Here is a 26,771-nt window from a genome sequence, read left to right as displayed (position 1 = left end):
GGGATACTGGCCAGTGTAATGTATGAGTAAGATAAAATCCCTTTCTTTATACCTCAGGCAAAATTGGAACATTAACTGCACAGACAATATTTATTTGGTATGCAAAATCTGAATGCGCGTAAAACCCAAATAAGGAAGATGAAGGACAACAAAGGAAAAGAGCCATTGGGTTTCATACATATCGGGCAGTGGGTGAAGGTGAAATGGGTGAGTGGAAGAAGGGATGGAGAGGATTACAGCAGGGAGACAAGGTGCGCAGCTGTTTAAGCAAGGGTTACTGTCCAAAGGGAGGCAAGAGCACACACAACCTTCTATCGACACACACTTTAACGCACACAAACACCCTTGAGTTTTAATGATGCGATGAGAGCATGAAAGGCTTGTACAGTGGGGATGGTATGAGAGTGGAAGAGGCACTTTTTTTTCTGCTGTGACAGACAAAATCTGGCATGTGCTATGGAAAGGATGGAGTAACTACCTTTTCCTCTTCTATTCACTCCGTCTCTCTCTCCCTGCCCTTCTTTCTGCTGTGCCTAATGCGGGACAGGTGCGAAGAGCACACAGGCCAAGTCTATTACAGAGTAAAAAGCCCAGTGAATGAGGAAGGGTGCTGGTTTTGCCAATCAGCAGCCAAAGTCAATTACCCGCCAAAGCATCTCCAACAAGCTGACCTCACTCAGGTTGTCTGCCAACAAATGTTACAGTGTCACAGTGCCCTACAAACAGCGCCCTCACTACCGCACACTAGCTCACTATGTCCTCCATGCAAATTAAGGAGATCATTTGTGTTCATACTTGTGTATGCATGTGTGTGTGTGTGTGTGTATGGTTGTATGAATAGGCATTGCATGGTGTGTTTATAAACAAGCACTAAATGAACACAGGCTCACTTGTAGAAATTAGAGCGCAAGGATAAAAAAGACCATCCAAATGTATCTGATTTCCTTCAAATCACACTCAGCATTACATACAATTGAACTTGAGAAAGACACAAACCAAAACAAACAAGCAGAGGCAAAGGGAAGGTAGTTAAATGTTGCATAGCAACTGGTGGCTCTGGTGCGCTCCGTCGCCTTTAAGACTTCCTTTAGCCTGGCTGACACATGTCACAAGTCAGTGTGCAAGATCACCACACACACAAACACACACACATGCCTCTAATACAAATGAGCTTGTAAAAACGGACACTGTCCATTCGGACATGCAAATGTTGTTTTTGGGGAGAATGCTGTCCTACTTCTATTTTGGTTGTGGTGCCGTGTTATGGAATGAATGCGCATATAATGCATGGTCAGTTTTGTGCATGTTTCTTATTATGTACAAGACACTGTCCCAATTAGGATTATAATAGAGCTCTGCAAAATCTCTATCATAATGTTATTAAAGATGTTATTAAAGATGTAGTGCCCGATATTAGGATATAGCAAAAACATGCCAAATCATATAAATGATCTAACCAACATTCAAAGAAATTCTACAATTATGCAAAGCATAAATGTTCTACTGTTATGTATTGAATAAAATTATTCTATGTGTAAAATTAAGCTGGTTTTAAGCACAGCTTGATCTGAATTATTCAACCATAAAGTGGTAAGATCATATCCAACACGATATAAATCCGTTGAAAATCCATGGATGACAATATGATGCATCACTCAGCCTAAGCAAACAGCTCAGTTTAATTTCAAATCCACATCGAGAAAACAAACACCAAAGTATTTTCCACCACACGCTGTTCACTGAAGCAGAACACTCTTACCTGTTGTGCTGTTTGATAAGCGCGGTGACCCGGTCTGATTGTGAGCCCAGGTCCCTGGAGTATCGCACCAGGTCGTTAAGTTGGCCTTTCAACTTCTCCGCCATCGGCTCGGCGCTCTGCAAGCCCTCCAGTATCTCCTAAAACAACACAAAACAGACACCAGCTGGCTCAGAGTGTGTGTGTGTGTGCGTGTGTGTGTTAACGAGTGACGAGCACCCAATGGATCTGCATGACACCCTTCAATAAGTGCACTCACATTCCTATTCACACCCTGGCTTCATCATCTCAGCTCTCTCACAGACACACACACACACTCCAACACATACTCACAGTGCTGCTTGTACAATAGCATTTCTGTTCTTCACGGAGTGGCGGCAGGAAGGAGCTGCGGATAACGTTCTCCCGCTCTCCTCAGCGTGCCTCACATTCTGCACTCACACAGTCATCAAATCCTGTCCCATGAAATATGTACAAGCCCTATCCCTCTCTCTCTCTCTCTGACGCTCGCTCGCTTGTTCTCCTTCTGACGTATTACCAATAAACAACTCTCCCTCCCTCCTTCTCCGTTCTCCTGGACTCGTTGCTCTCGTCTCCTTCCCTCGTCCAAACGTTCTACTACTTTCTCTTCCCTCCTCTCTCCTCTTTCTTTCTCCCTCCTCCCACTCCTTGCACTCTTTCCCTCTCACACATTTTTTTCCTCCTTCTCACTCTCTCACGCGCTCTCCTGGTGGAATTCAGCTGTCAGCCCTCACAGATGCAGGATTGGTTCAAACGCACACAAACGAGCGCGTAACGAAAACACGGCTGTACACAGGAAGCAGGCTGGAGGAGGAGAGAGAGAAGCGGAGGAGGGGGAAAGACTCCTCCTCTGTTCTTTGACAGCCCCAAATTGAGAAAAACCAGAGGAAGGCATGGCCGAAGAAGCCGGGGAGGAGTGTGAAGGACAGTACAGTGAAAGTTTCACACTGTAAACATCCTGTGGATGTTAGAAACAGAGCAGCAGGGGAGGTGAGGAGCAAGAGCATCTAAGAATCAACCCCTGCGGTCAGGAAATACATCGCTGTACACTGGAGTTCAAACAAGTCAGTACAGAAAGGGGAAAGAAGCAGGAATTGAAAAGGGGAATGTTTGCGAGGGAGAGATAGTGGAAAATAATGGCTAACAAAACAAAAGGGGGAGGGGTAGAGGGGACAGAAGACAGACTGAGGAGAAAACAAGAGAAACTGATGGGATTGTAGCTGTCACTCCTTCGTCTTCCCAGTAAAGCTGATTTACAAACTAATCTGTTTTTAGGATTTACAAATGGAATGGACAATTACTGACAGAGAAAACATAGCTGAATGCAGAGGCTGTAGCCTATGCCTGCCCAGGGTGTGTGTGTGTGTGTGTGTGTGTGTGTGTGCCTGTGGGTACTTCCCATTAAACAATGCTAATCACCTTCTCTAAAATTAACATAGTACGGTGCTGCACAGTAGCCACTCTCAGCTTTTTTTACACATCACAGTTCGCAAACCCAAATCTCAGTCGAACAGAGTTTTTATTATCCATTATTTTTTGAATAAACTATTGTGAGCAGATGAACAGTGAATAATTCAGACGGTAAACTGTCATTTATTTAAATGCTCATATACCTTAGCCAGCTTCCATCCCTCCACTGCTTCCTCGCCGTTGCTCCGCCCTTCAGCTTTAATCAACTCCTGGCTCCACACCTTCAGCCGTCCATCCAGCTCTTTCAACTCATCCTCCAGCCGGGCGGTCAGACGGTGGTATTCTTCCTCCGAGGCTGCAGCAGCAGCCAGGGCCCCCTCCAGGTCGTCCCTGGCCCTCAGGGCGGCCCCCTCCCACTGCTCCAGAGCCTGGGACAGCGCCCCCAGCTGTCGGTCCATGGCCTCGCAGCCACCCGCCGCCGTGTGTTCCGCCGTGGACGCTGCACTCCGACGCACCCGGCTGAGGCGCTCTCGGCCCTCCAGTAGCTGACACTCCACACGCTCCTGAAGAGATGGGGAAGGTAGATAGGAGACGAAGTTGCTACGGAAACTGTGGCTCCGGAAACTGCAACCTCCGATTCTATTTAAAGCGGCTTATGTCTCCTGCTCACTGTCTTTATCTCTTTGATTCTGTCTTTGAAGCATTCGTTTATGATGTCCTGTGTTTTCATTTGCTACCTCAGTATACTCTCCCTATATCTAATTTCATCCTCCGCCTCCATCTCTCATTCTGAGTAGACAGGTAGCACTCGGAAGGCAGAGAGTGTGAGAAGCAAAACGCTCCAGTGTGATGCAATAGCATTGAGCTGATAGCCGGATTAAAAAGGGGGGGAAAACAGCAGCCGATCATTTTAGTGTGTGAGTCGAAGGATATGAACATTAACCTTGAGACCATGAATGGGAAATGAAAATGGCGCAACTCGCTACACAACAAATGATATTTCCTCCTCTCCTGAAATGATTCACACCATGACTCTACAAACACAACATAATGTGATAATAAGGGCCCACGTGTGAAATTTAAATGCAAATCAATATCGCCTCACATATTCTCTCTCTGTAATTGCAGAATTATTGAACAGGGAAAAGCTTAGGCATTAATTGCACTGCTCTTCCCTTTTTTTTACACAGCAATAGACCAACATAGTGGCAGTAAAATGTGTCAAGAGAGATTGAGATATTTGGCTGTGATATGGGAACAAACTGAGAACCAATTCCAATTCCCCACATAGTTTGGCCTCCTTGATAGCAGGAGTCCATTACGATTAGATGGGTTCAGATAATTCAGCAATCAGTTACCTTAGCAACATACGACACACATAACATCTTTCAACGAGGTGTAGTTTCACCAACACACTGCACATCCTTAAGGCATGCTGTGGTGGGAATTCAGAGAAACATCGCTTGCTGTTACACTCATAGAACATCAATATAAAATACGATACTGCAATAAGGATAAGGTTAAGGATCCAACATTTCTCATGTAGACTTATGGTGTGGAATACGGATTTATATAGAAGTACTATTTCAATGCACACGTAATTAGTGACTGCTTAACATCATACAAAAGGGCCAACACATATGGTCCAAAGTAGAATTAATCAAGAGTTTCAGCTGAAACGCCATCCTTGAAGTGCCCACAAAAAATGTAAATTTGAACATCTGCAATTCCATGACAACAAACTCCATCTGCCGATAAAGATTATGTAAAATGATTGAAAACTCGAGGAAAACTACTTTGACGGCACAGCTATGTGCACTCTACAGCACAATAGGCTTGTCACCTGTCAGATGTGCCACGTTATTATCTGTCAACGTATAGTTCTGATTCAACAAGGGGATTTCTTTGTATGTTGACAACCTGCCTTACCCTCACTTCTGACAGTTTCTTCTTGATGGCGGTAGAGTCTCCTGACGTATCAGACCAATGATGTAGCTCCTCTCCAGCACTCATCAGCCAATCAGTGAGCTCCCTAACAGCCTCCAGGTATTCTTGGTGTTCCAACACAACGGCCTGCGCTAGACGAACTCTCTCCTGACGACAAAGACAATGGACACAATCAGTCAACAACTACTCTAAAATAACAACGCACTTACATTAGTTGGTGAGATAGGTACAATAAGTTGGTACGCTCGGGAGGTTAAAGGTTTTTAACCAAGTACAACGAAAGATTAAGTAACGTTATACCTCCACCAAGGCTGTGAGGTCATCAAACTGCACCTGCAGCTGGGTGCGGGCCCCGTGATTAAAGCCGGCATCGCCAGTCTTCTTGAACAGTTCTCTGGCTTTCTCTTCTAGGCTGGACAGAGCCACCTGGTGGTCTTCCAGATCAGCCAGCAGAGCTCTGAGTCTCTCGAGCTGGGATGCCTTTTCTCTGGGCCCTGGCTGCGGGGTGAGAGGGGCACACATCTCTCTCTCTACAGCCTCCATCCAGCATCCCAGTTGGGCAGCACCTTCCAGGTATCCTCCCCACTGCGACACGGTCCACTCTAGTCGACTGGAGGGACGACAGAAGATCTAGTTGTGATTGTCTGTGACTGGCACATGTGGAATATACATTTTGAATAAACAGAGAAAATCTGAATCAAGAAAAAAGTGCCCAGAGACCATCTTACAATGGCATCACTACATCAGCGATACCAAATCGAGCTAGGGGCGTACAGTGGAGGCACCTTCCCTACTTCCTACCCCACTTCTTTCTGCACCCTTGCTCAGACCACACCCTTCTTCAAACTCTGGCAAAATAATCAAAACCGCCTGTAGTTCCTGCTACAGTAGATGTCTCTCGGACCACATATTGCCATGATGACTCACACACAGACTCACAAGGAGAAACCAATTCCAGCGTCGCTGTCGCGGCTGGTAATAATCGTAATTGCTTTTCGGATTTATATATATATATAAAATATACAAATATATATGTAGTCTGGTTGCTTTTAATTAAGATAATTTTGGTACATAAAATATGTACATATAATGTTCTTTTGTATACCTTTTCACATATACAGGTACAGTATATCATACTCATGATATGGCCAATAAATCTAAATACTGGCTGTAATACTGGCTAAGTGCCTTTATCCTCTTTATGCTGTGGTTCAAACACACACAGGCGCAGATACACACAATTTTCCTTGCCATCTGTTATCCCTGCATGTACAAATAATGCCAATATCACACGCACACACACACACACACACACACACACACACACACACACACACACACACACACACACACACACACACACACACACACACACACACACACACACATCACCTGCTACCCCATGCCTCCTGTTATCCCCTTAACCTTAAAACAAACACAGCCCATGTGTGACCCACTGATGTTTGCCATCCACCATTTATTCCCTAATGGGATAAATTTTATTCTAGGAGGGGCCATAATTGCCCAATTAAACACCAACACGCATGTGCATGCTGTCATGCGAGCGCACAGACACACTCAAAAAAAAAACGCACTAGATCAAGTACATCAATCAGAGTTACCAAATGAGACAAATACTGCTCATTATGTATTTAACCTAATGGTAATTAATGGCATTGAGACATCAATCTAGCATGGTGAAAATAATCTGGTCCAAAGAGGGGTTTTTTTTGGCACACAGGTAAATGGCCTCTAAAATATCCAGGGCTAAATGTTTTAAAGGCAAAATAAAAACAACAAAAATCAAGAATGGTTTGCAGTTCACAGTTCTGCAGTTTCTGTAAATGCAAATCTACAATGAAATGATGACAAAGAATGTTAAGTTAAAGGAAGGACCTCCTCTACACCATCACATTACATTTTAGGTGATGGAACAAGGTGAGCAGTCTACCTGTGGCAGCTCATGGTAGTCACAAGCAGCGTGGCCCACGCATCCTCCACTTCCTGTAGCTGAGAGCGAACCACTTCCTGTCCGGCGGCTCCATAGCTGCGCAGGGCCAACTCACCCTTACCCATCGCCATATTCAGCTTGACCTCCCCTTCCCCCTTCAAAAGCAGGATGTCCTGTGCAAACAAATAGGGGTCAGAGTGAACTTTTGATGAATACATTCTCAAGCGAACAGCTCCCTCTTGTGTTTACCAGAACTACTGTAGAAAAAGCACTGTTATTGTAGAGTTATTAAGTAAAGAACAAAATAGGTGTGTGCGTTCTTAAAGATTCCAACCCCTTTATTTCATCGTGTAAAATAATTCATGTAAATTACAGATATGCATAGTCGACTAGTCAAAAGCCCCTCTCACCTGCACAGTCTCCAGCCTCTGCTCTAACTGCTCTTTGGTCCCCATGGTGCTGTCTACTGTACCCAGTCTCTCCTGGATCTCCTCCAGCCAGGCCCAAAACCCTTGGAGGGTCTCTCCAAAGGCCTGGCTCTCTTGGCAGCCTCGCAGCTTCTCCCTGGCTGCCTTCAGCAGGGCCTGGTGCTCCATCTGGAGCTGGCCTGTCACTCTGACCTCTCCTCCTGACCCCCGGCCTGCTTCAGACAGACACTGGGCCTCCTGGCAGAGATGCTCGATGGAGTCCCTTTCAAGAGACAATGATATTGTTCGGAATATTTAACAGCCCACGCTATGGCATCAATAACATATGGCCTCACACACCCACATATATACACACCTTCTTGCAAGCAGTTCCTCATAGAGGTTTTCTATCCTCTCCAGCTCTTCTGTGGCGTCTGGGGCTCCTTGCTGGCACTCTGCCCCAAGAACAGGTTCTCTCTTGAGGCTGAGATCCATCTGCTTCAGCCACTCTCTTATACCCTCCACACAGTCATTAAAGCTGGAGAAGAGGTGCATTTCCATTTAACTCTAATTGCTTTGCATAAACACACGACACAACAAGAATAATGACTTACTTTTTCATTAGGTCAATACTCTCTTCTAAGTCTCGTTGGCTCTGAGAGCAGCAGTTCAGGTAGCCCCTCCACTCTTTCTGACAGGAGGAGAGGTGCTCTCGGATCTGTGCTGCTCCAGCTTTAGGCAGGTGGACTTGTAGCCTCTCGGCTTCCACACAAACCTTAGAGAAACACTCGTCACCCTCAGATGTCCGCTCGACTGACACCTGTGGATGTATAAGGAACATGTTGCTCATAAAAAAGCGATATGTCTGCAAATTTAAAGAAATAAAGAGCCACAACCCTCAGAGCTCGACTTATAACACTCGTTATACCTTACCTTGAAATATATATTATTACTTCTTTAATCCATTAACTTTGTTCTCATGACGATATCAAATTATTTTGGTTTGTCAAAGTTTGATAGCGTGCCAGTATCAACAAGTGAAGTTACTAAGAACTGAGAGACTTTAGGTTTAACACGATGCCCTGACAACTGCACCAAGAGAAAAGCACAGTAAAAGTACGACATATAACAATACCTTTAACCGCTGCAACTTAGCTCCAAGGACGGCAGCGTCTCCCGACAGGTTCGAACATTCTTTCAGCTCCAACTTCAGATCCGTAAGCCGGGAGTGGAAGTCTTGGACGAGCTCTGCTTGGAGTAACATAAAGAAGTGGTAGACTAAAGGCTGAAATAAATATATGCTGACAAGTTCAGGAAAATTGACGTGTTAAAAATAAATGGCACAGAAGATTTAAAAGTGAAGGCACCCCAAGGAGGAGAGCGAGAAGAGGAGAGGCAGATGCTAAGTGAGGGCGTGTCCATGCTGCGCTGGGTTGCCTTGGCAACAAGCCCAAAACGAGTCCCTCGAGAGCAGCTGTGACAAGAGCGACATTAGTCTCCGAGGCACAGGTGTGTGTGTGTCTGAGCGACGAGAGCGCACCAGCGTACCAGACAGTGTGTCAATGGAGTGTGGGCCGTTGTGGGCGGATTGAGTGGGCCATGGGGAAAGATGTCGGATAAATCAACAATAAATCTGTTGCACAACTAACAAATGACTTTGCATCATGTAGTTGTGTACTGTTTGATTGAGTGATTATGAGATTTTAAGTGCTATTACAATCTATACTTAGAAGTTATAAAGCATCAAACAGAGACGATCCAGATTAAAATCTTACTCCACAAAATCCAAACCACACATGTATATCTTTTACCGTTGAAGTGGAACTGTAGCCCATCCTGCAGGCTGCCCTTGGTCTTGGCACAGCGCTGGGCGACAGCCTCCGTTCGCTTGGCAATGGAGGTGAGGTCAGAGGAGAGGCACGACAGCTCCTGGGAGGGATGAGACCGGCACAGGGCACTCAGAGCATCTCTAGCTGAGTCCATGTCTGCCCTCTGTTGCTGCACAACGCCCTGCAGGTCCTGTAAATGAAACGTGAGGAAATAAGAGGATGTGTATTCATAATTAGGGGTTACAGGGTGGTGGAGAGGGCAGAGGCAGTGACATGTGCTGCATCCACCTTGCAGATGTGAGCTACAGCTGGAATTACTGCCAGCTTAGAGTATGTTCTGACCTCTGATCTCCTAAAGAGGGTCATAATTGAGTACAGAAGTTCACCCTCAGGGAACAATAGGGTCTCACGCAAAAACGTCCTCATCATTACGCCTCTCAGTTTGTCTTTATAGGCAATTGAAGAGTACCATACCCAAGGTGACTGCTCAGAATTAAATTTTAAAGAACTTTTAATTGCCTCTGTGTTTAAAGGTGCGATATAAATAAACTTGCCTTAAATAATTAAGGCATCACCGATTGAATATTGTATCATTGTGTATCTTCATATAGTGCATGATCAGTAGAAATATGAAGCGACAGGGATAGCAATAGGAATAACTTTTGACTTGGAAGTAGAGGAAGACTTGTTTACTTTAAGCATTAGTATTATTATATTGAATATATTTACTGTATAATATGTATAAGAATTGAATTGTTGTGTTCTTGTATCACATTGAGGGAAATGATAGTGTCATACCTTAACTGTACCGATGTCTTCAGCAGAAGTAGCTTCAGTGAGGTCAGATAAGGAGCCCTCAACTGCCACCAGCCGCTCGGCCATCTGGGACATGAGGTCCTCCAAACGCTGCTTCTGGAAACTGAAGTAGGTCAGAGTGTGTTTGGCCTGGTTGTACACCTCTCGCGCATGGGTCATTTTCTTCCTCAGGTCTGACTCCAGGACCTGGTCCAACAAAGAAATGAAACAACATCATAAGACCAACATCCCACATAAACAACATACACACAATGTGCTTCCAGGTGCTCCTGCAGCATTTCCCAAATATATATGAGAGATCTGCATCTAGTACTCCAAATGCTCTCAAGCTTGGAAGATTTAGGTTTAAATGTTTACAACTGACCTTGGGAGTGACAGTTGAAAAATAAAAATATCATTAATATCATATAATTCCATATCTGTGAATTGATGTTTTGCCATTCGTCAACCAAAATTCTTATGTTGTTGTTGGTTTCCATTTTGCCTTTATACATTTAGTTGAATGCTTATTTCTCTTCATGTTCCTTTTAAGGTCTTGTGGTTTTGTTAATGAAATGAATTATAGTCGTCATATACATTAGGTACATATATATGAAATGTAACTTCTGCATTCAACCCATCCCTAGCTTATTGGGAGCAGTGGGCTGCTGAAAAGCACACGGGGAGCGGTTAGGGGTTTAGTGTTTTGCTCAGGGACACTTCAGCAGAGGACTCGGAACAGCCAAGGATTATTCTCTCTACCCAATGAGCCACGGCCGCCCCAAAGTGCTGTACCATTTGGAGTTTTGTAACACTGTTTGAAATCCCTGGCCTAAATGTCAATGGAAAAAATATTATTTTGCTGTAATAATGTCAGCAAAATCTTGCCGAATTTCACTGCGCTCCATAATCACCTGCATTTGTATCGGGGTTTCTTGCAGTTTGGCTCGCTCCTTCAGCTCTGTTACTCTCTCCTGCAGGGTATCCAGCCTCTGCTCCCTCTTTTCAACCTCAGCCTGTAGATCAAAGTGCTGGACATTTCAATTAAATCGCACCCACTATGAAATCACTCTGAATATTACACCACCGTAATCATTCATACACTTTTTCATGCAGACTGTCCAGCGTGCTCTGACCTGAAATGTGGCGAGATGGACCTCTGTCTGCTCTTTATCACTGAGATTGGAAACACTGTCGGTGAGATCAGCGATGGAGTTGGCAGCCCATTGGTTAATGTCCTGCTCCATGGACTTGAGGTCGCTCCACAGTGCAACACAGTAGCCCAGTCTCTCCGTGTTGGTTTGTATTCTCTCCGAGACCTGCAGGAACAGAGAGCAGCAGTCTAAGTACAGAAGAGGATACGTCTCAATCAACAGGAGACTGAGGAGAGGTAGGATCTCTCTCCCTCTTTGTGTTGAGCTTTCTCTCTATGTAACAGGGGACGGTAAGCTTTACTGGGAGACGGAAGGACAACGAGACTTAATTGGTTTGACAGATGTGTGGATGAGAAGTGAGAGAGAGAGAGACAGAAAGGCAGATAACGTGTCTAGACGTGTTCATATTTCTGTCTCATTTGTCACAGCTGAGCAGCCAACTAAATCTCTCAAGAGGTAAAAAGGGAAAAAACATAAATAAATATCATTAAAAGAGGAACAGAGCAAGTGTTTGGCAGAGCTGGAATGTGGAAGTCAGAATTGATTTTCACATAAAACAACACCACAAATCCCTTCATAGTCGTTATCACGTTCCAGCTCCAGACAGAATTCATGAAGTACCGCGTGTCAGGATGAGGACAACTCATTACTGTCACAAAACTCAGAAAGTATTACTTCACCATGTTTGACCAGGTAGCTCAAGTGTGTCAATATATCATGCAATGAAAAACAGCCCAGTGATTTCAGCTGTCAGGGCTTGTGTTATATCAACTACCACTCACCACCAGCCACTGGTCTCTTAACGTCTCCATGTCTCTGTGGATGGAGCTTGCATCAGAGTTGGGAACCTTCTCCAGCTCTCTCTGCAGGTCCTCCACTGCGCTGATGAGCTGGTCCATCGCTTCCTGTTGTTCTCTCAGCTCGGCTTGGACCGTGTCATGCTGGAGGGACAGAGAAGAGTGCAGAGAGAATGACAACAGACCACCACTAGAGGGAGAGATACTGTACAAACAGGAGGGGAAGAGATACGTTTGTTGTAAAAACATACACATTACAGTCTGATACTTGTAAAACAATAGCTGCAGAATTACATAGTGCAGTGATCTTAAGAAAGGAAAAAAGCAGCCCAATGAAAGCTATGAACCTTCAACTCTGGAATATCAGGATATATACAAGTTATGTACAATAATCTGGACAATGGATGTTCTGTCTTGACGACATGTGTTTTGATGCATGAATCTTCACCATAAATGTAGCTCACCATATTCATCATTGGAAAAGGAAAAAAACTGAAAATGTAACTGTTAATCATTTTCTGGGAAAAACAAAAAAAAGGTACTGACTCGTGTTAAAGTCCTTTTGGCCTCCTGAGCGTTATGGTTGTGGTCGGGCAGATTGTGAGCAACAGCCTGAGCATTCTCAACGACAGTGGTGAGGGTTGACTTCAAGTGGTGGAACTGGCGGAGAAGATCTACTACAACTCCACTCTGTTCCTGACTGCATGAGAAAAGAGAAGAAAAAAGTCAAAGACTATTATCACGTGGCACTGGATTCAATTATAAAAATACAACAAACGCTGCAAGTGCTGTATAAATAGGACCAAAAACAAATAGAGCCAAGGAATTTAAATGAGATGAATAAGTCAAAATCCCTTTGTCGTCCTCCATCCCTACCCATTGGAGATCAGAGTCCTGACGCTCTCCCAGGCGGTCTTCACCAGAGCCACCTCCCTGAGAGCCTCCCCAGCCAGCTCGCGGTCTCTTTGGGCCAGCTGGCTTCCCTTCTCCTCTAACCACCGCTGGGAATGCTGCAGGGACTGGAGCTCATCATCCAGCTGGACGAAAAAACGCAACCTGGGAGAAATAGATGCAGAAGAAAACAATGGGGATTACTAGCCTGACTCCAACGGGATATATCAAGATTCTCAGTTTCAACAAGTTTAAAAAGGATTTGGATCTATGGTTTGGCATCATTCAGATATTAAATTCTCACACTTTGGCTTACAGTAGGTCTCAGAGGACGCATTTGAAAGTATATTCAACCACATATCTTACAAAACAAAGCTGGTATAGGAGCAAACTAATGTTATGTTAAATATGATATCATAATAGATCCAGGAGCCTGATTATCATTTACGTACCTGTTTTGAAAAGCCTGTACAGAGCTCTCTCTGGCCCCCTCGTGCCGCGCTTCATTCTCCAGTTTCTTCAAATTCTTCATCACCTCCTCCCTCCTCTCCCAAAAGGAGCTCCATAAAGCCCCCAGAGCGTCTGCTTCACTCTGCCTCCATCCCACGCCCCTCTGCACCTCCTCTAAAGCAATCGTGAGGGCCACCGCCTGCCCCCTGCAAGATGTTTTTTCCTGAGGATGGCTCGCGTCTTTGGAGCCCCGCTGCCCCTCTGCCCCACTCAGGTTAAGGTGTGCTTTGCTTAGCTGCCCATCTAACCCGACCGCCTCAGCCTCAAGCCGGGCCACGTCTTTAGCCCCCTCTCCTATTCCACGGTGCAGCTCTTCAGCTTTTGAACGGCCCCAGCTCCCTCTGCCCTCCACTGCCTCGTGAAGGCGGCGAACAGCCTGAGCTGCCGCTCCATGTTTCTTCAAAAAAGCTTTCAACTCAGTCAGGCATTCTTTACGGAGGAGTAGGAGACGCTGGGATTCATTGAGGGGCTGCAGGCAGTCCTCTCTCCAGGCTTGGAGCTGCTGTTGGGCCTCTGAAGTGGAGCAGCGAAGCAGGCAGGACTCTCTCTGCTGAAGAGTGTCTCTCAGCGATGCATGTGCCTGCAGTTGCACCTCATGCTCCTGCAACAAGATAGTTAAATTAGACAAATATTATATATTAGCTCCTACAGTAACCAATGTAAACCTGCTGACTGTAACAACTCTCGTATACAAAACCCATAAAGGACATAATTTTTGACAGCAAAGTGCTGATTTCTCACCTTCAGCTTACTAATTGAAGACTCAAGATCAGTGATATCAACCTGGGAAGAGCTTCTCAAGCCAAACAGGAAGGATTCACTCATTTGGGTCATAGTCAGCAGGGCCTGATCAAACTGCTCCAGCTGTGACAACTGTGTCTCCAGCAGCTCACGCCTAAAAGAGAGGAGAAAGGCAGTTTAGATTAAGGGCATGAACATGATTATTGTTTTGACAGATGTATATTTAAACAAAACAAACAACCTGGGGAAAAAAAGCTGAACCACACAATTTCTGGATGCCATTTCTGGATCGATAAATGAAGTTAAATTATCTGTATGATATGTGTAACAAGATAATTGCCTGTGTGATGTGCAGTTCTTCACAGAGGTGCATCTTTCCTGTAGTTGTGCGAGATCGTCGCTGAGCTCTTGGATATGAGCTTCAGGCGCTGTGGGGTACAGACACAGCGCAAGATTCACAAGACCCCGTAGGAGAGCCTCATAGGATGCCGTCTCCCCCTGCATTTCCTGGAGGGGTGAATAAGTATTTAAAAATGATGCCGCACAAAAATAGCCAAAAGCCCGTTATGTAATTGGCGAGGTAAAAATATAACTGAGAAGGGAAAATAAACACTCTACATGCAAATGGATAACAGTAAAGTTACTTACCTGTACATTTAGTAGTTCATTCCTCAGCTTTATTTTGTCTGCAGAAAGCAAGTCTGAGTCTGGACAGCAAACAAACTCACACCTGCTCAACCAGCTTTTCATGGACGAACTCTCCTTTTCAAATCTGTGGATACAAAAGAAAATAGCATTCAAATGAAATATGATTTATGCAGCACTATTCTGAAAATGAATGAAATAAATACTGATCTAACAATACGTTAGTTACCTGTGACCTTAAAGTATACACACGCAATGACACACACACACGCACACACACACACAGTGATACAGTCTGTGTGTTATTGTGTTATTATCTGACCACGCCTCAGTATCAGTGACAGGGTCATATTGTGACAACCTATTTTGCCAGAGCACCCAGTGCTGTAAGTAATCCCTCATACACACACCTGCAGGGGAGAAGATTGACTGCAGAGAGCCACACATAAACAAACAGACCCACACATATACACACACACACACACACACACACACACACACACACACACATAAAGAAAATGTACTTCATCTAAAAAGAGCCACTGACTGGATAAATACAATGAAACAAGCACCGAAGCTTTAACTCTATAAACAGCCACCATGTGACTAATACAGAAGAGTGAGAAGCAATCGCTCCAGTCTATTGTCCAAGTCTATTGTGCGATCAAAGGAAGTGATAAGAAAAGCCTATTATTAGAATAGAAAGCCGATGGCTGACTGGAGGACAGACAGATTGAGTCAAAGACAAGATCTCGCTCCTCTTCATCGCACTAGGACGAGGGAATGATTCGGGGAATAAAAGAGGAAATTGGCACAGAGAGGAGGATTCAGCAGAAAGAACACATGTGCAAAATGAAAGGGGAAATAGCATGGTTTTTACAATCAGGATAAGATGCGCGTGTGACGCAGGGACCAAAGCAGTTTGTGGTAAAAATGTTATTGAAAAAACATTTCTGTGTGTTTTGTGACAAACCCCTGAAATATTGAAACATACGTCTTCTAGGTGTTGGAGGGTCACACACTCATAAGGTTCAGAGTCTTTCTTTTGCCGATTTTCAAAAAATAATTCAAGAACATAACTTTACCTCTGCCAAAGTGCTAGAAGGCTCTGTAATGTCGATTGCTTTTCTGTTGCCTTTCCCAAAAAGTCTCGCTGTTGCTTCTGGAGGTTAGCCACCTCTTCCTCCAGCTGGCTGCCCTGTCCAAGCCTCTTCATGGCCGAATACAAAGCCATCAGCCGGGGGTTCAGCTGCTCAACAGCCTGGCAGACCTCCTGGAGGAGACGGATATGTACTTGTCATCAGCTCCGCAGAGAACCGTAAACCTCAATGGCGACAAACTCTTGAACATAAATCCCACTAACATGACAAGTAACAATGTACTAAAATAGTTCAGTCTCATACTGGAGATTACTGCACAACCTGAAAAATAGTCATAAGAAAGAATAAGTTGATTAAAATACTGTTTTTAAAAAATCATACAAAAGATACCCTTCAGGTCCTCAGGATTTAGTTGAGTCAACCGAAGTTAAAACCATAAATCCATATAGTGATGTCACATGAAGGCATTCTTTGTGTTTTTTTTCTTACCATATGATCCTGGAGGCTTTTATAGGCTTCAGATGAAGATGAGCAGTATCTGACCGGAGAGTCAAGCTTCTCTTTCAGGTCAGCCATTGCTTTCTTGACCTGATAATGACAACAGCTTCAATTATTCAAACGAGTATTTAACCGGTGGCCCTGCAAAGTCTTAATTACAATTTCTGCACCAAACCTTTCCGTTATGTGTTGCTGTATACCTGTTCTAGGTTGTCGTTGTATCTCTGCCAGTACGAGGCGCTCTGGTTGAGCTGTCCTCCCAGCTGCTCTACTCTCCCCATCAACTCTTCCCAGCAGCGCCTCATCTGTGCAAGACGAGCCCGGATACGTCCAGCCTCTCCGGGGGTCACAAACCTCGACAGGGCCTCACAGTCCACCTCCATGTGGGCCAGGGCTGCCCTTCTCTCCTCTAAACCTTCTGCCACAGCCTGTGGGACAATAAACAAGACAGAACAGACAATGTCACGTGTTGTCTTCAATGAATTCCTTTGTCTATGATAGATTAAAAAAAACAATGTCTCTTTAGGTTCATAGAGCACAGAAGTTAGGTCGGAAAGAAAACTGACTGTGCCGTTTCTAGAAGTGTTTTCAAACTCACAGCTAATCAAATGTCTGCCGCAGGACTTCTTAAGTCCTGTTATCCCAAATGTTTTTGACATTTTTTTCTCCTCTTCTGCACCTCCGTGAGATTAACAAGGCTGAGGTCTGGAAAACCAAGATTACATTTTTTTTCAATATGATCAATTTATTTTCTATATCCTAGTCTTCGCTGAAGCTCCTCTGACCCAATTTCCCCCTCAGGGTTATGTTCAAATGTAATCTTATTTCATCTTAATCTTAATAACCCTGGGGCCTCACTGATACTGTACACTCCGGGCTAAAGGCCAGACAGCAATTTTGACAAATTTTCTTGGGAGCTACTCCAACAAAACATGTGGATGATGCATATTTATTCAGATGATGATGATTGAAGAAGCTGTGACATAGCTATACAGTGTGCAGTCAGTATTAGATATAAAAAACCAAGGAAGAGAAAAAAAGATATACCTCCAATGTGCTGATGTGTTTATCCAGAGGATCTAATGAGGAGGTGGACTTGATGGCCTCCAGCGCCGTCTCTTTCTCACTGATCCACAGAGAGAAAGCCTCTGATTCGCTGCAGAAGCGCTCCCACCACACACACATCATCTCCAGCTGGACAACACTGGGAGACGCAAGATTAGACGAGAACAATTTTGTCAAATATACTGCATGGCATGCATATCTAGATATACTGTGGGAATGAGAACAAACTGGCACACGAGTAGACCATTTAACAAATTGCTTCGTCAATTTTCCACATCAAACCTGAAATCATGACTTTGAAGTTTGAGGAAGTTACAGTGTACTCCGTTATAATTAAATTGGATGGGAAGCTGGGGATGAGGACGGGACATACTTCTTGTTGAGGTGGTCTTGAAGTTGTGCGAGTGCTTCTCTGGTTGACTCGGCCTGCTGCAGAAGAAGAGTTTGATTCTTCGGACCAAGCTGAACTTCTTCCGCCTTCTCGAGGAGGAAAGCCGCACGCACAGAAAACTCCTCAACCTTTGTGAGGAGCTCCTACAGCGAAAAAAATAAATATATTGTACGAGAGCAAATACAGAGCATGCTCTACATGCATGTACGCTTATTGTATATACACACCTCGTTCTGCTCCAGTTCAGTTTTCAGGCTGTCCAGACTGTTGAAAATCTGTTCTTTGTGCAGCTCTTTGCTGGTATTACTGATAAACCTCCAAACTGTTTCTCTTTCTGCTTCAAAACTCTGCCAGGAGCTCAGAGTTGCCTTGAGATGATGAAGAAACAGCAGAATAATATATACATATCACATACATATTTACAAAAGCACTCTCTGGCCTTAATTGAATTCTAGATTATTGGACTAAATCGTTACCAGGAACAAAAATGTATTTTCTATCTCATTTTTCAATGCATAATCATCAACTGCATCAATCTCTTTCTCTTTAATTATTTAACGCTGGCATAATAAGGTCTGTCTAAAATGGATCTTCAGCTTTGATTTATTCAGAGGGACAGACACCAAAAACCTTTAACATTCATCCCTGAGTTTTGATTTAATTCAGGTGCTTGATAATTAACTTGTGCACTCCATACATCTTGGACATTTTCATGCGGACACATGTTGATTTTCTGGATCAATTCGAAGACAGTGATAGAATAGATCTAAACAAATCCCAAGACAACAGACTCAAACTAAATAAACACACCACATAATCAATACCTGGTTGAACATGGAGCGATCAATGATGACTGCAGGGGTCTGTGTGCACACTCACACATGCAAACATTAGCATACTGTCATGTGAGAAAAATCCAGACTTGGTGTACCTGCAGGTTGAGCTCTTTTGCCCCCGATTTGTGGTCGACATCTCTGAACGCTCCCTCCAGCTCCCGCAGAGACTGACTGAGCCCCTCCCCTTTCTGCAGCTGGCGGCAGTGCGCCACCAGAAGCTCTGCCTCTCTGTTGTTAGCATGCAGGCGCTTTTGGTGGTGCTGGAGCAAACACAGAGTAAAGAAAACAACATGCCAGGTGACAAATTTGTTTTTTGCCGCAAAAAGAGCATAATTGAAGTGGAGTGAGAAGCAGTGTTTTCCTGCCCTCTCCGGAAGGTTTTACCCCTGATCCAGAAGTGTCCTTGGTAGCATCTCTATCGACACCATTTCGTTGTTCAACCATGTTGTACAATGAGAATAAGATAACATTGTAACCATACATTGATGTCGCAGGGTCCGAGAGTACACATGAACATCACTGAAAGAAGTTGAACCACTGGAGGTCAGTAAAGATAAGACTTTGAGGGGCAGTTACGTTACTCTTCAAAATAGTTTGTGGAATGTCTTTAATTGTCTTTCGATCACTTAAACCAGATATAGAAATAAATAAATGAATAAAACTAAAATTATGAACATGAAATACCTCACAAGATACAAAAGTGTAAGACATTTGAAAACAGAAATTAAAGAGGCTAGAAATTGTTTACTTTGAACACAAAACAGCAACTGATTTCAATGATGTATCCTTTAGATGGAAGCTTCTGTAAATGAAATGTCTGTACACAGTTGACATCACCTCTCTCCTGCCTCACTACACACACCTGGTGAATAAGATAAAGCTGGTTGGCCTCCTCCAGGTCCTCAGCATCCAGGATCCTGCTGGTCTGCTCCTCAGCCTCCCTTCGCACTCTCAGAACCTCTTCCAGAGCACCATGCACCTCCTCTCTCAGCTCCTCGTACTGGAACATAGCAGAGCCCTCCTCACCCCACTGTGAATGAGGGAGGCAAAGGATCAGACAGAAAGATAACACAGGATATAGACACATTTTAAGCATTTGGAATATCTTAGAATACCTGGCAGAGTGAAGAAAGGAGCGCCCGCAGGTCAGCTGAGAGTTTGGCCAGAGCTGTTCTCTGTCTCTGGACCTCCAGCTCAGAGCTAACCTCAGACAGTCCAGCAAGGCAGCTCTTAAGCCACAACAGGCTCTCCTCTCGGGCATCTACCTCTTCCTGCAGTGCCTGGAGATGGTGGAAGCACAAAAAAGGGAATGCAGGATTACCGAGGCTGAGCTGTATTGAATCATCAGCTATTCTTTGTGCCTACAGCAGCAAATATAATGTGCTGGCTCACCTGAACAGCAGCGTGCACTTGCTCCTGATGGGTGGAATTTCTCGCTGTCTCTCTCAAGAGCCTCACCTGCCTCCTCTGAGATGAGAGCCAATCGGAAAGCTCACAGAACCTAGAAAAAGGAACAACTACTTTGAAGCCCCTTCAGTGAAATTCCAGACTTCAAGAAGTTGAGTTTTTATCAACCGTTACCTCTCATTCCACTTTTTCCACTTATCAGGGTGATGCTCCAGTTTGAGGTGGGTGCTTTTGATTTGCTCTGTAACCTCTTCTGCAGCCCTTCTTGCGGAGTCTAGCATTCGATAAGCCGGGTCGTTGTCAGGCAACTGATGACACAGATCCTCCATGTTCCTAATCCTCTTCTCACACAAAGTCAAAGGTTTTCGTTCCCTGAAGAACGTCTGGAGATAAGAGAAGGAAATGTTGAGTTTGGAACGCTCCAGAATGATGATGAAGAAGACATTCAGTGATTTTATCTTTCTCCTTCTCTCACTCCTGGTTTAATCGGTTTTAAGTTTCTACTAAATCCAAGGCTCACTCTGTGCTCTTTGATCACTCGCTCACTGGTGCAGGTACCGGAGAGGGCTTGTATTTCTCTGTCCAGCTCTGCTCTGCAGTCTTGTATGATCACAGCCACTCGACTTTGTTCCACCTTCACTTTCAGACAGAGCAGGTGAGACGGTACCTCGCCCTGCATGTCCTGTGGGAAACAGTGAGAAGGAGCAGAGTATAGGACACATGGTAGATAACATATACTATAATATAAATGAGTCTCACATTATATCATCCCCAAAACTGTCAAGAGACAAAATATCCTCGAGGGAGACTGTGCGTAAACACTGAGAGGGTGCATTTTAATCTAACTAGTACAGGTTAATTGGAAACACACTGGAGGGAACTCTATCAAAGCCATAGGTCTTCCTGGTTAAGTTAATGAAGTATCAGTAATTAGTGAGAGCGTTAAAGCATGGTGACCCCTGACCTTCCAGTGTTTGTGCAGCCTGCGGACAGTTTCTTGCAGCCCCTGTTGCTCCTCCTGTGGTAGGATGTCAGTCAGCTCGTCACATGCCTTCAAGAACACACTCAGCAACCGCTGGTCCAGTTGGCCAAAAAAATCCTGTGCAGAGTAAAATAAAAGCGATGAGTATGAGAATCAAGTTGAGTTTATATTGATGAAGACCGAACAACAGAATGACTTACAGATGTACTTTGAGTTCTGTTTTCCTGTTCTACACTATGCAACTGTTTGTCTTTGTGGTGAGGAAAAGATTTAGCAGCCAGTCTTCTTTTTCTACAGATAAGCTACAGCAGAAAGTTATGGGTTTGATCTTACGTGGTGTTTCTTCAGTAACTCCTCGGCGTCTCCAGTCTCTCTCAAGCAGCCCTGAGCTTTTTTCAGCACTCTCTCCAGCTCTTGTCTTGATTCCTCAAACCTCCTCCTCAGGCAGTTGCTGGCCTCTTCCTGCCTTCTCCATTCCCCAACCTCCTTCAGCAAAACCTGAGAGGACGGACAGTAGGTAGTGGTGATTGGAACTGGTCTCATCGGTAATAGAGTGTAATTACATTATTTTTTTCTTACGTTAAGCAAATGAGGCGCAGACTGTTGCCTCCTGGGTGTTTTGATGTTCTTGTAACCTAATTGATATAATCAGCGATGTGGTAATGCGGTGTCTGGCGGTGGCATTCTGGTTTGTCAATGTGTACAAGTAAGTTCAACACTAACCTGTGCTGAGCCCTGTATTTCAGCCACTCTCTTTTGTAGCAGGGACAGGTCGACGTTTCGGAGCACCTTGCTGGTGGAGAGCGCCCTCTGCAATGTGTGGTGATTCCTCTCAATCACTGACAGACAGCGTTTACAGCTTTGCTGCTGATTTAACAAATCCTGAGGAAATTGAGGAAACAGAGACAACAAATATTCAAGAGTGATGATAATGGTGCATTCAAATATTTCAACACCATTCTTATAAATCCGCAATTCCCTTCCCATCAGACAACAAGGTTATAGCATAAAGATGTTGTAAATAGAAGATTAATATGATTCCAAAGAGCTGGGAATACTAGTGAATGAGAGAATAGACACACCAGATTTTATATTTGAATGTGGGCCAGCAGGTGCACACATAACCTAAAAGGACAATTTCAATTTTTTACACCCTGAGTCTTATTTTTGTAGATTTTTCCATCATTCCTTTTGCTTATGATAACATACTACTAACCCCTTTTAGTCACAAGTCATATGAGCGATCAGACAGACTATAAACAAATCTCCAGTTTAATCAAATTATCTAAACCACGAACTGGATATTAAAATGAAGGTGAGCGAACCTAAAATACCCATGATATATACCAATCGTACTGTAAAACGGATTGTGTGCAGAATGACGAGGAAGACTACAATAAGACACCTTGCCGAAAAAAAAACATGAATTTTCCTTTAACCAGTCACTTGGTAACCATTTAAGTTCTATTCATTGTCGTCATATCTAACCTGCCACTTTTGTTTCTGCTGGGTCTGGGTGTGCGTATCTGTGTCTCTGGCAGCCGAAGTGATGCGACTGGCTCGCTCCAGGGCTTGATAAAAAGCAGTGATGTGTTTCTCCATCTCTTCCAACAGAGGCAGAAGGACATGACACTCCCTCACGAGGGAGGGACACCGCTCTCTCACCTGGAGACAAAAAACAACAAAAAAGGCCATTCAATTAAGTAGTGACACAGAATGTGACAACGATGTAAGACGAGGATATTATTAAAAACGTCTCATGGTGGTGCTTTCAACGAAAGACTTGAGATACATTTCACACAACTTCTCCTGTTTCTGAGTGATACCTACCTTACTCAGCTGACCTTTGGCTGTTCCCATAGTTGCCATGACCCTGGCAGCCTCATCCTGTGGTGCATCCTTGGCAAGAAGCTGAGCACTGCGGGCAGCCAGCTTGTATTGTGTCTCCATGGCAATAACCTTTTGCTTGGTATTCTGAGATGAGACGTGGAGGCAAAGGGGAATCTTGAACATCCTTAAATTGAGTGTGCTTTCGTCAAAACTGCTTTTTGGTAAAAAAAAATTTAACAAGAGCTGCCATCAGTGTTGTTGTAACCTGGATCGTCTCAATTGTGTCTCAGAGCTAAACTGCTGACGAGACGTAGATGGTGCAACATAATCACTATTCAGAAACAATACATTGGGCACTAATAGGGATGTTGTGACGCTACCAACCTAATAAATGTGTAGAAATTGTAATCGTGATGATGTCATATTATCAGCTGAATCAACAACAATCCTAAGTCTGATAGGACTTATAGCTGATAGTCTGATAGCGAGATCGATTTTCTCACCTCCACGTCCTGCAGAAAGGCTCTGACGTTGCGGAAAGACACCTGGACAGGTACATTGAGCTTTGCCTCTGCTGTGTCCAGCAGCTCTTTAAGGGCAGACACAGCCTTTAGATTGTCTTTTCTCCACTTCTCCAGCTCATCTGCCCGGGCATACTGCAGGAAAGGGAAGTTGGTACAAAGTTTAGGATTGATTTTATGGAGCGATGCATCTTCATCAGGCCTGGGTCAAACATTAAAAAGAAGAAAACTTAAACTTTCTTAAAACTGCCATCTTGTTATACACCTAGGTATACAATATAATCAATATTAGTCTCTGACATACAGTAGTATTCGTGGTTGTTACTTGTTTGACTTTGAGGAAGAGGTCTCTCCATCGTCCATTCAAAAGAAGTAGCTGCTGCTTGAGATCAAGCGACACGGTCTCGTCACACGTTTCAATGAGAAAATTGCCTGCGTCGTTCATGGCTGCATGCTGATCCATCCAGTGGCCGAGACTCCTGAAAAACTCCTGGATGAGAGACGGACTCGTTAAAAAGACAGAAAGAAAGAAAACGGAGACAAATTAAGAGGAACAAAGAAAAACACACAGAACGAGTGTCAAAGAAAGAACAAAGGAAGCTCATCAAAAAAGAGACAAAGAGGAATTCATAGAAGGAAACAAAGAAAGGACAATAAAAAACTGGGGTAATTAGCTTAGTCTGATCCTTGGTGGGGATGTGAATATGAGGTAACCATGGCGATGTGACTGGAATATCCTTAGTGGCTTGTTGTAAGTCAAGGAGATTATTTGATACTTGAGTGGAGACTGCTAATAGGATTCCACTTATAAGACCAAATGCTTGAAATTGGGCTGACGTGGATTTGATTGCTACTACTCTGAGGTATCAAGTAAGTGCATGTATGAAGAGACTCTGCATCTGTGCACACACAAAAAAACTTTGAGTCTATGTATGGTGGGGTTTCCCACAATATTAAGAGTTAATTTCATACCCGTTTTGTGTTTTCTGGCTGCCTCAGGGCTTCCTCTGCATCCTCCAGCCACGCCTGTAAGGAGGCCACCGTTGAGCTGTACCTGTCCCAGTTGGACAGCACCTCCTCCAGCATGCTCTTCACGCTGCGCACCTCCATGGACAGACTCCTCCACTGGGTCACCACCTCTCGCATGAACCTGCGCACTCCCATCTCACCCTCGTCCACTGGAGGAGTGAAACATCAACTTTAACAACAACAACAACAACATAAACAACAGCACTGCTGCTACCGTTACCACTATTACTATAACTGCAGTTGCTGCTAACATTACTAGTCATACTGAAACAGTGTACACACTCTTGCTCAATTCAAAACAGCCTCACTTCGAGGCACTGCACATATGGTACACATATTCATAGAAACACCCGCCGCAGGGAACATGAAGACCGATAAAGCTACAAGCCTTTGCTGACAACTCTCTGACCTCAAAACTCTCACTACAGGGAGACGTGTTATCTTTGCTTGTGTGTTCCATTTCATCGGTGCAAACGCTCCGGTCTCACAAGTCCTGTACCACAAACTATTGTCAGCCAGTGTGGGGCTGATAAATGACTCCACCAAAACAAATATCTGGTTTCAAATACACATTAATCTGATAGTAGTATGCCTTTAAATGGTAAATCATTACTTATCACTCCCCTTATTCTCCTCTCCTGTCTCTCCTGTCTCTCCTAACCTCAAACTGAGCCTTCATCCAGCCAATCAGACTACCAGCAAGGCTCGTGTGGGTACGGTAGTGACAGTGGGGGGCACTTCATTTGCGGGGTCGACTAATCAAGCCTCAAATGTCCTGATTTCTCGCTATACCTCACTTCACCGCTCTGCATACCCTAAAGCAGCACAACCCTGAAACTTAATGGAACCAACAAGCTAGCTCAGTTTGCGCCCAGAGACCTGCAGAAGTGGAGCAGCCCCCTAACTAGCAAATGGGGTCGTATTCCCCACTGAGAGCTGGGAATGGAAGGAACCTCATTTAGCTGTAGCCTGCAGACTCTCCCCTTCTACCCAGCTGTAAAACCAGACAGGGGCAGACTGAGCTAGAGGAAGTCTCATTGGTTGTTGCGTTATTGACAAGGAACAATAAAGGTGAGCTATATGTACAACGTATACAACAAGCATAACATTTATATAGAGATATGTATCCCTGTAATAGCTCTCTAATTGTATGAAACCATTGTGGACAATCACATGGCTTTAATCACTGCATCACTGAGCAGGACTGCTTCATTGCAATATTGGATTTTTATGTGATTTTGACATAATAAATAATTAAGTAGCTTAATTTGTCATGTATTTCATTTGGTGGAATAGACAAAAACAGGCAGTCCTGTATATTATGCATATAGTGTGTTCAAAGTTGTTCCTTTCTGCTGAATACAATATCAGGATTGAACCTTCAAGTTCAGCTTTTAATTGATTCATATCATAATGTAAAATTACTTCCTTCACAGGGGATTTTATCTGCATCTGCAGCTGCAGTTATTTAACTGCATCCAAGAAAGTTATGCTGTCTGTTACATATCAAATAATACATTTATAGGATATATATTTCTTACCTGAGCTGTCAGCATTGACATAGGCCTCAGCAGACAGTTTCAGGGACTGGAACAATGCCTCGTAATTTTCAAAGAAATGTTGCTTCTCCACAAATGACTGACGAAGACGGAATCAAAGAGGAAAATGTGACCACATGTGCATCATACAGCAGTCATACACGATACTATCTGCATTGGAACCCTAAAGATTCAATTAACCGTTCAGTACAGCATGTACAGAGTGAACTGAAGCTTGAGCTTACGACATAGTTGTGGAGCATCAGTTCCACCGTCTCTTGTCGGCCGTACTTTATGATCCAGGATTTGAGCTTGGACTCGGCTAGAGTGAGGAAGGCCTGCATGTGGTATTTGTTCTCCAAGAATTCCATTCTAGACAAGTGGATGCCAGAATATGTAGAGACAAAGTTCATCCTAAAAAAACCCCACAAAGTTTACAAAGGATATCAGACACATGCCGCTTCTCCTCTGAAAGCAGATTGTTAAATCATGCCCTGTGAGTTTGGCCTTGATTACCTCTCAGCCATGTCTTGGAGCTGGTCTGGGGGAACAGGGACTCCATCGACACTTCTGTCTTTATGGATCCTCTGAAAGACCTGCTGGTGACTTTCCAGGCTTTTCAACACATCCTGCGCAGCGTAAATACATTCATCACATGGACACAGAAAAACAATGTACAGCTCTCAATAGTGAATTTACTTTATTTCATTTTTTTAATGT

The 26,771-nt window shown here is 44.0% G+C and overlaps 1 protein-coding gene across 1 annotated transcript in view; it reads right to left on the bottom strand.

The window, feature by feature from the left end:
* Nucleotides 1-26,771, bottom strand: part of syne1a (spectrin repeat containing, nuclear envelope 1a) — a gene marked incomplete at its 5' end in the record, with an annotated part of 107,988 nt that overhangs the window by 64,478 nt on the left and 16,739 nt on the right. The window contains 43 exons of the mRNA XM_079290869.1: nt 1,760-1,896; nt 3,391-3,750; nt 5,117-5,281; nt 5,435-5,744; nt 7,086-7,258; nt 7,496-7,775; nt 7,869-8,030; nt 8,107-8,312; nt 8,628-8,740; nt 9,304-9,511; nt 10,120-10,323; nt 11,031-11,132; nt 11,253-11,435; nt 12,053-12,211; nt 12,614-12,767; nt 12,944-13,123; nt 13,411-14,069; nt 14,210-14,363; nt 14,550-14,716; nt 14,858-14,981; nt 15,940-16,127; nt 16,444-16,542; nt 16,653-16,880; nt 17,500-17,656; nt 17,891-18,051; nt 18,136-18,276; nt 18,840-19,004; nt 19,607-19,774; nt 19,860-20,024; nt 20,137-20,245; nt 20,326-20,534; nt 20,672-20,833; nt 21,116-21,250; nt 21,467-21,631; nt 21,857-22,015; nt 22,622-22,798; nt 22,964-23,107; nt 23,467-23,619; nt 23,810-23,974; nt 24,457-24,662; nt 26,055-26,151; nt 26,297-26,465; nt 26,568-26,680. Coding sequence (XP_079146995.1) covers nt 1,760-1,896; nt 3,391-3,750; nt 5,117-5,281; nt 5,435-5,744; nt 7,086-7,258; nt 7,496-7,775; nt 7,869-8,030; nt 8,107-8,312; nt 8,628-8,740; nt 9,304-9,511; nt 10,120-10,323; nt 11,031-11,132; nt 11,253-11,435; nt 12,053-12,211; nt 12,614-12,767; nt 12,944-13,123; nt 13,411-14,069; nt 14,210-14,363; nt 14,550-14,716; nt 14,858-14,981; nt 15,940-16,127; nt 16,444-16,542; nt 16,653-16,880; nt 17,500-17,656; nt 17,891-18,051; nt 18,136-18,276; nt 18,840-19,004; nt 19,607-19,774; nt 19,860-20,024; nt 20,137-20,245; nt 20,326-20,534; nt 20,672-20,833; nt 21,116-21,250; nt 21,467-21,631; nt 21,857-22,015; nt 22,622-22,798; nt 22,964-23,107; nt 23,467-23,619; nt 23,810-23,974; nt 24,457-24,662; nt 26,055-26,151; nt 26,297-26,465; nt 26,568-26,680 — 7,835 coding nt within the window. The remainder of the gene's footprint in view (nt 1-1,759; nt 1,897-3,390; nt 3,751-5,116; nt 5,282-5,434; nt 5,745-7,085; nt 7,259-7,495; nt 7,776-7,868; nt 8,031-8,106; nt 8,313-8,627; nt 8,741-9,303; nt 9,512-10,119; nt 10,324-11,030; nt 11,133-11,252; nt 11,436-12,052; nt 12,212-12,613; nt 12,768-12,943; nt 13,124-13,410; nt 14,070-14,209; nt 14,364-14,549; nt 14,717-14,857; nt 14,982-15,939; nt 16,128-16,443; nt 16,543-16,652; nt 16,881-17,499; nt 17,657-17,890; nt 18,052-18,135; nt 18,277-18,839; nt 19,005-19,606; nt 19,775-19,859; nt 20,025-20,136; nt 20,246-20,325; nt 20,535-20,671; nt 20,834-21,115; nt 21,251-21,466; nt 21,632-21,856; nt 22,016-22,621; nt 22,799-22,963; nt 23,108-23,466; nt 23,620-23,809; nt 23,975-24,456; nt 24,663-26,054; nt 26,152-26,296; nt 26,466-26,567; nt 26,681-26,771) is intronic.

This window comes from Melanostigma gelatinosum (genome assembly GCF_949748355.1).
Source record: "Melanostigma gelatinosum genome assembly, chromosome: 19".
In the NCBI taxonomy this organism is placed as follows: Eukaryota; Metazoa; Chordata; class Actinopteri; order Perciformes; family Zoarcidae; genus Melanostigma; species Melanostigma gelatinosum.
Note: the sequence above shows the minus strand (reverse complement) of the source record. Positions and strands in the feature narration are given on the sequence as shown.